Source organism: Triturus cristatus, chromosome 4_1, assembly GCF_964204655.1.
Source record: "Triturus cristatus chromosome 4_1, aTriCri1.1, whole genome shotgun sequence".
NCBI lineage: Eukaryota > Metazoa > Chordata > Amphibia > Caudata > Salamandridae > Triturus > Triturus cristatus.
In genome coordinates, this window is record NC_140585.1 from 1211947466 (window position 1) to 1211960407 (window position 12942).

At 44.2% G+C, this 12942-nt stretch overlaps 1 protein-coding gene across 8 annotated transcripts in view; it reads left to right on the forward strand.

The window, feature by feature from the left end:
* Positions 1 to 12942, forward strand: part of SCN8A (sodium voltage-gated channel alpha subunit 8) — an 828048-nt gene that overhangs the window by 541874 nt on the left and 273232 nt on the right. For all 8 annotated transcript variants that reach the window (XM_085654551.1, XM_085654553.1, XM_085654556.1 and 5 more), the window contains exon 16: positions 2476 to 2832. In XM_085654551.1, coding sequence (XP_085510677.1) covers positions 2476 to 2832 — 357 coding nt within the window. The remainder of the gene's footprint in view (positions 1 to 2475; positions 2833 to 12942) is intronic.

Consider the following 12942-nt stretch of genomic DNA (forward strand, 5'->3'; position numbering starts at 1 on the left):
ATGTTGCAGAAGCTTGGGAACTATGGGATCCACTGCCAGAGCAAAGAGCAACAGCGAGAGGGGACACCCTTGTCAAGTTATCTGCAAGATGGGGAACAGGGTCAAGATGGCACCATTAAAGGAGGGCCGTCCATGTCAGGAAAAGCGAGGGAAACTCCATGATCCGGAGGATAGTCATAAAATAATCCCACTCCTGTGAATTAAATGCCGTAGTGGTGTCAAGGAACACCACCACCGCGGCAAGATCCAGATCTACGTCCTGTAGGAGTGTAAATAGCATGCACAAATAGTTTGATGTAGATCACTTGGGGATAAAACCTGATTGGTACGGTCTAACCAGGAATGACATTCGAAGACAGAGTCGATTCGCTAGTATTTTTGAAAGAATGTTGGCATCCCAGTTAATGAGTGATAGGGGCCAGGAGGACTCGCAGTTATCAGGGGGTTACACCGGTTTGAGCAGAGTGGTAATTTGTGCTTCCCTCATTGAGGGAGGGAGGGAGCCGGACCCTTTCACCTCCAGGAAGACAGATTTTAGTATCGGTAATAGCACACTAATATATGTCTTGTAAAAGTCTGCAGGGAGGTCGTCAGGTCCAGGGGCTTTACCAGACTGTAATTGCATAATTACTTCTCTGATATTATAGTCTTCGATATTGGCAGCCTGCAACACTCATTGACTGTTGCTTAGCCAGCCCAACGCTATGTCCTCTGGACAGGCATCTGTGTCTAATCCTCGCTTCTGGCGAGATACATACAAGTTGTCATAGAAGGTGGTAAGGACATGTAAAATATCCAGTGTCTCTCGAACGGCGAGCGAAGTGAGCTAAAGAATTATGATGGATTCAACCCAGATCTGTGACTGGGGGTGAGTGTCTGAAAAGTTTCAGCGCTCTGTCCATCATCTCCTTGTGTTTGCCTTTTACATCATAGGTCATGTGTTGCGCTGCTTCAAAATGAGAATAATTTGAAAGCCATTAGCCTTTCACAACTAGTTAAAGTGTCTCCAGTGTGTGTTAGTGTAAGCCAGCAAAGATGGACTTATGAAAAATGGGCACAGCTTACTCTCTCCAGACAGCATGGCAGAGTACTCAGCCATAAGTAGGTGTGCACTAATGCTAGTTTACAGCTAAATGGTGGTGAGCAGAATGTCCTTTCAGGAAACGTCTGCTCCTCATTACATATATTTAAGCGGAATCCTTATCAATAGTATACAAATAGTGATACCTAATAGTAGGGCAGGCATTGTTCTATAAATCATATATAGAGCGTCATCCAAGAATAGTGACAACAAGTGCTGAACCACATATTCCCTAGTTTTACCTTTCTGTTACACCCCAGCAGACCTCACCTTCAGTTGGAATCTTACATAAAGCAATGCCTGTTGTGACTTTATGCAGGAGCCTAGATTAAGCCTTCCTCTGATTATTTACTTGCAGCAGGACATTTTGGGTAGCATGGACTGGCTATTGTGTCTTCTTGCCATGGCAGCATGTGGATGCCTCCTAAGCTTGACAAATAACTGTTTCATTGTATTTAAATAGACCATAATCTTGCTGTGTTGATAACAGTTCCTCCAAGCACAAGTAATGGGATTTCCCATTTTAGAAACTGGTAAAGCAGCTTGTGTCCATTTGTCAGTTTGCTTCCGATGGCTAGAACTCTGATTGAGTGTTGTGTCTTTGCATAACAGTGAGTGAATCATATTAAAGATGTGCAGCTAGGCTCTTCCTAGTCAGTTTTACTGTACCTTGAGCGATGTGTATATCAAGCTGCTTTCATCACCCTCACAGACCATGATTGGTCAGTGGTATGAAAACTGCTGCCCAGAACCTAAAGGACCTGCATGTTCAAGAGTCCTTTCTTTTACAAAGAATTAGGCGGGTGGGGTGAAGGAGTTTGAGGTTTCTTCATCTGAAACGTCTACTGACGATGCGAGCAAGATTTTACCACCGATGAAAGACTGATGAAAATCTTGGTGTGAACTAAAATGTGTCTAGCTCCATCTATTTTCTCATGTTTTGACTACCTAAATTAAATTAAATGTATTTTACTGTTCCTTTTTTGTGTATCTGGTTTCATTTGCTTTTAACCTCTTCTGTGCCCATGACGAGATAGTCTCGTCAGGGAGCACGGTCGCGCTGTGCCCATGACGAGACTATCTCGTCATGAACCCCACCCGCGTGTGTAACGCCCGGCACAGGAGGGGGAAAGGGCGTGGCACAGAAGGGGTTAAGTTTGCTCAGTCTTTTTGTATGCATTGTTTATTTTAAACAGAACCTTTTTGCACAGCACTGATATGTATGTTCAATTTCAACTCCTAAAATAGGATGTAGAAAAGATCTGTATTTCTCAACATGTATCACAACATAGTATATAATTCAATGTTTTATTACTAATATGTTATTTTCACTTCATGTTTGCGAGAGAGTAATGAGAAAAACTAAATGATTTATCTTATTTCACTCTTTGCAGCTAAGAGTTTTCAAACTGGCAAAGTCCTGGCCAACTTTAAATATGCTGATTAAAATCATCGGGAATTCTGTTGGAGCTCTGGGAAACCTGACTTTGGTTTTGGCCATCATTGTGTTCATCTTTGCTGTGGTAGGCATGCAGCTGTTTGGTAAAAGCTACAAGGATTGTGTCTGCAAAATCAACTCAGAGTGTGTTCTTCCTCGGTGGCACATGAACGACTTCTTCCATTCCTTCCTCATTGTGTTCCGTGTACTCTGTGGCGAGTGGATTGAAACCATGTGGGACTGTATGGAGGTGGCGGGACAAGCCATGTGCTTGTGCGTCTTCATGATGGTCATGGTCATCGGGAACCTGGTGGTATGTAAAAAATTCCTTTTTTTTCCTGCAATTGTAAAAACGTAATTTTCCTAACTGCCTTTGCTTAAACCTTAATCTTTAATTTCACTTGAAATATCTTATGGTCTGCTGTTACTTCATTAAGGTTGCATGTATGCATTATGACTTGAGCTGTGCAAAATTATAATTCTGCCTGTGAACTTAATTACTTTTGCAAAATAGCTCCAGAAAAGTGTTTGCAGTAGATTTTCCCAGAAAAAAACGTATATTTTCTGGCTGAACCCCTACATTATATTCTCTGTCATTAATAATAGGTTGTGTTCCTAAAGTCTAGCATTGGCTTTCCTGTATACTTTAAATTGTCTATGCTTATCTTTTTAATACATCCACTGATCCTCTGGCTGATCAGATTCTCTAACCAATTAAGAAGGTCACACTCTGCTTATACCCAGTCTGACTGTGCCTTGAGCACACACTCTTCAAACCCACAGCTTTACCACATTTGCTAAATAGTTCCACTCCCTGCACAGGTTGATCCCTAAAAGTATTATTCCTCTTCCTTTTGGCATAAAAGTCTTGTGCCGGGCATTAGGTGTCGTCTTCGTCTCCCACCTTCTTAGAGCATGAGTTCCGAGTTCTGAATCCCAGTGTGTTTGGGTACCAAGAGGTTTTTTTGGTATTTCTCAAATAAAAAAAGAAATTCTGCATAAAAGGACAATGCCAACATTCATAAGCCTCAGAAGAAGTCCCTGAAAACCTGGCTGGGCCCTAGAAAACAATTGTTTAGTTAAAATATAAATCCAATAAAGTGTCTTGATTATATTTTTAAGTAATTTCAACAAAAATAAAAACACCTCACATTAGAAAGCCCAAAAAGTTGACTTTCACTTTGACTCCAAGAGTTCTCGCTACCAAGGAAACATTATCAAATCATTTTCGTGCATTGGCAGGACAGGATTCCTGAACGCTAGTTTGTGTTGCACTTGTGAGTTATGCTGTTATTTTTCTCCATTTTGTTGCTTTTTCAATGAATTTTGAAGGAGACTGGGTAAATTGTTTTTTATCATATAATCCTTAATCCTGTCCCTCCCCTTCCCCAGTTTGAACTCCTCATCAATTGCAGCTATATTACAGAGGACAGCCATTAAGTTCCACTTACCGGTTCACCTTGCACCATCTTTTCTTGCTCTAATACCTTGGAGACTCATTTACCTTCTAGAGAAGCACTACCAACAAATTACTTTCTTTATCATCCTGCTTCCTCCCTTATTTGGGTGAGAATTCCTTACACTGATCAGAAAATATTGGAGTAAAAGATCCGTGTCCCTGTAAATGTTTTGAATATCTCCATGTACAAATGTGAGTCAACACGCCTGAGCTCCGCACCCTGTCCATTTATTATCAGCTGCCACATACAGATCCTTCTACCTGGCAGAATGCATGAATTAGCTCCTCCGGTCCTTTTTCTATATTGGAAAATAGTGTAATTATTTCCCGCTCTCTGCTTCATAGATTAGATGTTCCTTTATTAAATTTTAATTTTGAGTTCCCTAAAGCTAGTTTTGATGGCTTCTTTCATTCAGTTGGTTAACTTTTCTTCCGCTCATCCAGTAAAAAGTTGTGCAAGCCCTGTGGGGCAACTGTTCTGCAATATACGTGACATAGAAAAAAGCGAGTGTTCCTGGAACTGTGTAAAAAAGTTGAAGGGAGCATTTTTAAAATGGTGACATTAGAAACAAAAGTGCCACCCTACAGAACAACAGTTTCTCGGTTAAGGGGGAACATTACTTTTTCGGAGTTCTACCCTTCAGTTTTTCCAAGTATCTAGTAGTAGTAGTAGAAGACATCTGTGTTGAACACGACCTTCAAATCCACCTTCATTCAAATGATTGAGTAATTAGAATGTTTTGCCGGGAACACAATTGTGCCATTTCACTTAATACAAATATTAAAGTGCTGTTGATACTGGGATTTTCAGTCAGCTAATCAAAGTTAACAAACATCCTGTGTGGTGTGATTATGAAGCTTAGTGCTATGCTTCACAAATGATTCTCATCATTTCAACCAATGGCAGGTATTTTTGCGCATTTTCTTTGCCTTCTCCAAAGCTTACCTGCATATGAATCCCTTAGGAGTACCCGTGCTCCGAATAGGACAAAGCCTCCTTTCAAAGAGAGAACTCCATATCTATCGCTCATCTTTTGCACAATGATGCAGAATGCAGATAAGACGCCCAATGACCAAGATACTCTAGTCAAAGAAAGCAACGGTATGGAAATCAACATTCTGGAATTAACTGCAACAAGATAAGCCCTTAAAGCTTTTTCGCTGTGGTGTACAAGGAAAACCGGTCCTCGTGAAGATATCATCACAACCAGTATGTTCACAATGCACCAGATGTGACCAGATCCTTTAGCATTTCAAGGCTATAAACTACTTGAGACCCGTATGGTTCAGCATATTTTGTCCATGTAGAGCAAACAGGGAGACTTCTTAGACATGCCCCTGGATGAAGCTTTATTAAAAGGCTTTAGACTCTGTATCTATTGTTGTGTGTCCCCGTCTTAAAGGCCTGTTCATAGAAGGCGCTGCAGAGCACATCATATGCATTCAGGCTGCCATAACCGCAGTCTCTGCGAATTGTGTTTCAACAGATTAAGCAGTATGCTTTTCAGTCATTCCCTCTTATCTGCCCAGCAGTTTGCAAATTGAAACACTTGGGATTTACCATGATCTTATTTGTTGAAACTGAATTTGCTCCAGTTTTCTCTCTGTAAGCACTCCAGACAAATCTAACCTCCTATTGAGGAGTGAGGAAGAATTGTGTAACATAAACTGTAGTCGCTCAGATGATCACTGTGGTGCGCGCGTTCCATTTGTGTAGGGTAAATCTACTGGACTCCTTTTTGGAAAATGTAAGGTAGGCCAAGAAGCTTTCCAATGAAGCACACTAGTCACCCGCTTAGAAGAGATGTATACCTGGTGCTTGGACAACAGTTGTAATGCACTTACGTGTTTAAAGCAAGCACTTCTGCTGCACGGTTTGCATCTGGCAAGACTGACAAAATATTACTTCTTGAGGTCTGTTCTGTAAGCTGTGACAGGCTACAAAATGTCTTCATTAGTAATGGCACTCTTCAGATTCCCTTGTTTTTATTGTTTGCCAAATGGTTTGAAATTGAAATGATCTTCTGTTTGGATTGCAGCCCCAACATAGGAATTGAATGTAGGTCTTGCAGAGCTTATAGTTTCCTTTTGAACTTGGGTATATGAGCAATCTGAAATTTCTGACTTGGAAAAGGGAGTTTTGTTGGTTTACCAACATAAAGGTTTGTGAGATCCAGGCTGTGATTGATAAACCTTTCATGGTTTCTCATAAGGAAAAAGTAGTTTTGAAAAGCGACTCCTCTTTCTTACGGAAAAGGTTTATTGATATCATCTGAGCTGGATTCAAATTATACAGTTTCAGGCTCTGCATATTATAGATGCTCTGAGGGGCACTACAGTATAGTGTGGGCACCTTAAGAAGTGGATGTAAGGGCTATATATTTATTATAAATGAAACACAATGAACATAATAAAGGATTTTTAGAAAGTGAGACAGATGTTGCATCCTTTGTTCCAAGTCACGGGATTTAAGCGGTGTGTTAAACTTACATTTGAAGATGCAACATATGACTTAAAAAGGCGCATAGAGCCTCTGCATGATATCCAAAAGATCCCCCCCAAAACAAATACGTGAAAAATTGTATAATGTCATCAGGGGCATAAACCCATACTTTCCTTAGCTTTATTTTTTTTTAAATTATAATTGACTAATTAATACCAAATTCTAACCTGGTGGGTATCGTAAATATTTCATGTATTTCCTGAAATATATTTTTCAAATTTTTCCTTTAACTGGCACGTACCTATTATTTATAAACTCCAAAGTCTAGAACACGGTATCGCCTTGAATCTGCCACAAGAACTGGTAGGCAAAAAATTCAGACATGTCTTGTAACTCCCTTAACAGTACATTCACTCCATACATTCCCTTCTAAATAGTTAAAGTACAGCTATGAAATGCGTTTTAATGTTTGAAAGAAAGGAGTACTCTTCGGAGACAAAAGGACACATCAGTTAGCTGGAACGGTTGTTCTCCAGCAAGAGAAATTTCCTCAGATTCAGAACCTCTGTCTCCCATTGAAATGGGAGCCCAAAATAACGCAGTATTGCAAAATGAACTGAAAAGGCTTTCTTTATGCTGAGGCTCCTAGTAGTTCAAAGTGAACATGATCCCTTGTGTTTTTTAATGCAACTTTTTATTGATTTTATCTCGGACATATCAATTGGGAACAAGGCCACAGTCACATAAGTGCACCTCACAAATAAATAGCATAATTTCCACTCTGAAAGCAGCCTAGTGGGTGATCACATAATAAAGACTCATTGCATCATAGCCAACCCCGCCCGTCACTCACCAAGTTTCAAGCTGACATGCAACTTTCGTTGGTCCAAATTTCATCATCCAGAGAACAGGGCGAGCCTCTTCGTCATTCAAGGAAAATTCCTCGGTATTGGCACCACTTGGCCTATATTTTGTAATGTTTCTGTGGACACCCTCTGACTGCATAAATGTGAATTTCCATGCTCATACAATTTTCTAGTCCTGTTTTCCATTCTTCCAAGGATGCAGGATTTGCACAGTTCCAAGTTTTAACAATGTCCCTTTTAGTCACAACCAGTCCCAACAACACCAAAGCTGCCTGATATCCATTACTGTCACTGTCTGTTGTAATATTGAGCTAGAGTGGACTTGGAATCTCTGGGTAGTCTTGATCCCAGCATTCTCCCCAGAAATGAAAGTACACCCTTCCAGAATGGAAGCAGTTGTTCCCACGCCCAAAAAGTGTGTCGCAAGTTACCCCTCTGGGCCCCACATCTCGGACAGTTTGGCAAAGCTAACGCTCCCATCCTCCACCAACTTTCCCACGTATAGTAAACCCTGTTTAAGTATCTCAGTTGAGTCTAAACTGTGAGGCCATTGCTGCTTCTCGAGGAGAGCTCAAGCCTCTCTCCAATCATCATCCGTTAGCAATCCCGGGTCCCCAGCCCACGCCAGCTGTAATTGGTCCAATGTCTTTCGAATTAATCACCAATGAATGGCGTACATGGTATATATTATGGACAGTCAGCTCGTCAAGTAGGATCTTAGCCTCTATCCGGCTGTGGTCCTGTTATTCTTCTAAGTCTGCTATGTAGGGCGTAAGAGCATGCCAGAGCTGCAGATAGTTAAAAAGATGACTATGCCGTAGCTCATGTTCCACTGTGGGTCTGCAAAGGATTTTAGCGCCAAATCAGACATGAAGTCCCCAGTTTTGAGATACAAATAGTATCCCAAAACTCGAATCTCTGTAGATACGACACTTGTCTCAATGTGGTGCCGAACCGCAGGACAATCGTTTTGGTCAAGTTCTCCACCTGTGTGGCCGGGGAAAGAGACCGTGGGGGCTTCTCCTTAAAGCAAGTGTAAGAGAGGAGTTTACTTCATTGCCCATCTCTCAGAGGCAAAAAACAGGGTTTCCTATGTTATGAAACCACCATTCATAGATAATTATTAGGTGGGACTCCCTGTAGTAAGAATGCAATGCTTCCTTCAGATTTAGATTTATAGCATTAGGGTAGGGCAATTCTCGGGCTTTGCTGCTTCCACAGGGGGTTCAGCAGGAGAGAGAATGCTCTCCTGAAAAAGGAACGTGGCAGGGAGAACGTAGCAGGTAGTTCTTGAAGTTGATACAAAAGGCGCAGAAGGACATCCATCTTATATTTGGAGAGTGTCTCATAATGGGCAAGGGGAGTGCGGCCCAGAATCCCCGAGGTTACATGCCAGTGGATCCAACTGAGGCTGGATGTTCCGATCCCATGCCATCTGCGGATTTCATGTCCCACAGATGCTGAGATACCTTAAGCCGTCTATTAGAACTTGTAGGTCAGTGGCCCATGCTAAAGCAACGGGAGGAAATCTATGGGATACATCGAGGACTTTCACTTGTTGATGATGAGCCCTAAGAACATGATCTCTTGTTCTTTTCTCAGGTATGCAGTGGTTTTTACATGTTCTTAAAATATTACATTGTTTTCAAACTTAAATGTGCATAAAATGTATTCTGTTGTCTGGCCTGGCACTTTTAAGAATTAATCAGGCTTATTAATCCTGGAGTAAAAACACTACTGGAGAACTACTGTGGCAGATGAGTGCACTAACTTTATCCTCATCTGACTCAATCCACAAGCACATGCATAATGGGTAACTGTACCTTGGTTTGATGGTGCCATTAAGACATTCTAAGGACAAAAATAAAGCTTGATGCTGAAGGTCAAGTTATTGCAAATGTCTCCGGCACAGTGGGGTTGCTTTATTGATCCATTGTGCACATTACCCATTATGTGTTTTGTGTTTTACAGGTTTATTTTGTTGCAGTTGGCACGAGAATTTTTTTTTTTCCTAACAGGGAAATATAATGTTCGAGGCATATGAGCTGCAGATTACACACTTTTGCATAGATCGCCATCTGGTGTTGGGCCCGGATGTTTGCAATTTGTTTTTCCTCTTGGAAAGTCTTTGGAAGTCACAAGGTCGGTAACTCCTCCCTTGGTTCGTATTGCGCATGGGCTTCGGCTCCATCCTCAGATTGTTTTTTTCCGCCATCGGGCTCGGATGTAATTCTTCGTGCTCCGGCTCCGAACATTCCAGTTCGACAATCGAAGCAAATCCTCGCTTTCCGCGGTATTGTTTAGATACCAATCTCCTCAATCACCTTCTTCTTCGACGCACTTTCGATTCCAGTCATCGACGGCGGCCTTCGGGCCTCTCCAGGCTCCGGTCCCGGCTGATGGAAAGAACTCCATTCAAGAAGTGCCCTTGGTGGGTCCAAATTCCCCCACACCGATCTTCATAAGGTGTGCAACCTCTGCCTCTCCCCTGAACACGAGGCTCGAGACTGTCCCGCCTGCAACTCTTTTAGGTCTAAAAAGACTATTTGAGATCGAAGGGCCAGAAGAAAAATGGCGCACTCCTCGACCTCCGTTCCAGTAGACATCTTCGGGGACGACGTCGAAGCTCCCGGACACCAGCACACCGAAGAGGACCTCGTCAGTGCTTCCGAAGCCGACGACTCGGATGTGGAGGACATCACCCCGGCACAGAGGGTCATGAGTAAAATACCCCCTCCCACACCCGCGCCGACACCCAAAAAGGCTTCGGTCATGCCTTCACTTTCGGGCCTAGGCAAGACCAAAGACACAGCTTCGAACACCCCACCTTCGGGCCCGGTAACGAAGCCAAGCAAGCCTTCCGGCGGCTCGGGCTCGAGCCAGCCTGCCAGCGGTGCCGAATAACACCCTTCGGCACCGAAGAAAAGATCGGCCTCTACCTCGACACCGAGCTCCACACCAAAGCCCTCAGTGTCAATACCTAGCCTCTCGGTGCCGACCAAACGTCATAAGGCCCTCGGCACCGACACTCCCGCGCCGAGGCCTGTATCGGCACCGAACAAAAAATCGGAGGTCCCTAAAAAGCACGGCACAGACAAGCCAAAGAAGCCGTCGGCCCCGAAAACTTCGGCGCCGACCGAACAACCAGTGTCGCAAGAACTTTTTACACCGGATCCTTTACAAAAGACACTTACCAAGGAGCCAAAAACTAAACATTTGGCACTTTCTTCCAAAAAGAGACTTTTGGACAGACCAGCTCCTCCTCCAAAGAGGAAGGACTGTGCTACCTCCCCTTTCAGAGTGCCTTCCCCACCTCCTCCACCCTCTCCCCCTCTGCCCCCTCCACCTTCTCCACCCCGGCCTCATCGCTCTCCGACCCCGTCTCCAGACCATGATGATCAGGGGGACCCATACTACGACCCAGCAGATGTGCCACAAGACCCCCACCCCTACAGGATCCCCAGACCCCTGGGATGATTATAATAATCCAGACATTCCAGATGTCCCACAAGATGACCTATATCCATCCAGGCCATCACCACCAGAAGACTCACTAGGTTTTCACCACCTACTTCAGAGGGCGGCACATTATCACGGGGTAGAGCTACACACTGACCCAGTAGAGGAAGATTTCCTCCTAGATACCTTTGATACAGCGCATAGGTCTACTGCTATATTACCTTGTCCTATGCTCAAAGGGGTAATAAAACATGCGCCAGAAGTTTTTAAAGACCCAGTCAGGGCTAGGGTCCTAAACCCGCGTATAGAAAAAAAGTACAAAGCTGCCCCTACAGACCCTGTCTACATCAAAGGGCCAGCGCCACTGGATTCCCTAGTGGTATCCACCGCAAGAAAGAGATCAAATTCCCAGGCGAAGCACCACCACCTGACAAGGAATCAAAGCTCCTGGACGCATCAGGAAAACGCACTGCGTCACAGGCAGCTAACATGTGGCGTATCGCCAACACTCAAGCGCTATTGGCCAGATACGACAGGGCGCATTATGATGAGCTAGAAACCATCATGCACCATCTCCCAGAAAAATATAAAATAAGGGCCAATGAACTAATCCAAGAGGGTAAAACCATAACCAATACCTCTATACGCTGTGCCTTAGACGCAGCAGACACAGCTTCCAGGGCCATTAACACCAGCGTCCTACTCCGTCGGCACGCTTGGCTGAGAGTGTCCAGCTTTAAACCGGAGGTACAAGCCTCTATATTAAACCACCCGTTCGATCAGGAACATTTATTCGGCCCAAAAATAGATGAGGCCCGCGAGAAGATGAAAAAAGATACAGATACGGTGAAATCTATGGGAGCCCTACAGTCACACCCTCCTAGACGCTCCTTTCGCCGCTCTTCCTTTCGTGGCACAGGCAGAGGCTACTCCTCAGATACCGCGGCCACATCTTACAAATCCCCTCCTCAGTCCACCTTTACAAAAGGTTATCAAAGGGGCGGATATAGAGGAAATAACAATAAAGGCAGAGGCAAAACAAGTACTGCCCGCTCTGCCACACCGCCTACCCAATGACTTTCCCCTGCTCCCCCCAGACCACCCCACTCCGGTCGGGGGCAGACTACAAAATTTCCTTCACGTCTGGGAGTCCATCACATCAGACAAGTGGGTGACCCAAATTATTCTTTCACTGTACTGCCTGGAACTCACATCTAACCTTCCCAACATTCCACCCAGGCAACGCCCAATGTCACAGGAACATTCCACGTTACTAAAGCAGGAGGTGATCTCCCTCCTACAAAAACACGCAATAGAACAGGTCCCCCACCATCAGCAAAATGTAGGAGTCTACTCCCTATATTTTCTGATACCAAAAAGAGACGAGACTCTACGACCTATCTTAGATCTCCGGCCTCTAAACACGTACATACATTCAGACCATTTTCACATGGTAACACTTCAGCAGGTACTTCCGCTCCTCTCCCAGAACGTCTTTCTCACCACACTGGACTTGAAAGACGCGTACTTTCACATTCCGGTACATCATGCCCACAGAAAGTATCTCAGATTCGTAGTGGACGGGCAACACTACCAGTTCAAGGTGCTCCCATTCGGGGTCACAACAGCACCACGGGTATTTACCAAGTGCCTAGCGGTAGTGGCGGCACACCTCAGAAGACAGCACATTCACGTCTTCCCATATCTGGACGACTGGCTCATAAAAGCCGCGTCTTACAACCAATGTGTACACCACATCGCCACTACAATCCAGCTACTGCACCAACTAGGCTTCACGGTGAACCACCAAAAGTCCCAGTTAACACCATCCCACATAAAGCAATACCTCGGTGCCACCATAGACACCTCAAAAGCCATTGCCTGCCCCAATCCGGCAAGGATCACAAGCATTCAAGCTTTGCGTCAAAAATTCATACTTCAACACTCCCTCCCAGCAAGAGTGTTTATGCAACTGATAGGGATGATGGCCTCTTGCATTTTTATAGTACCTCTTGCAAGACTCCAGATGCGTCCACTCCAAGAGTGCTTAGCGCGCCATTGGAACCAGGCCCAGGGGCAACTGACAGATCTGGTGTTGGTAGACGGTCTCACCCATCGCTCTCTGCAGTGGTGGAACACCACAAATCTTTCCAGAGGTCGACCGTTCCTGGACCCGGTTCCACAAATAATCCTGAC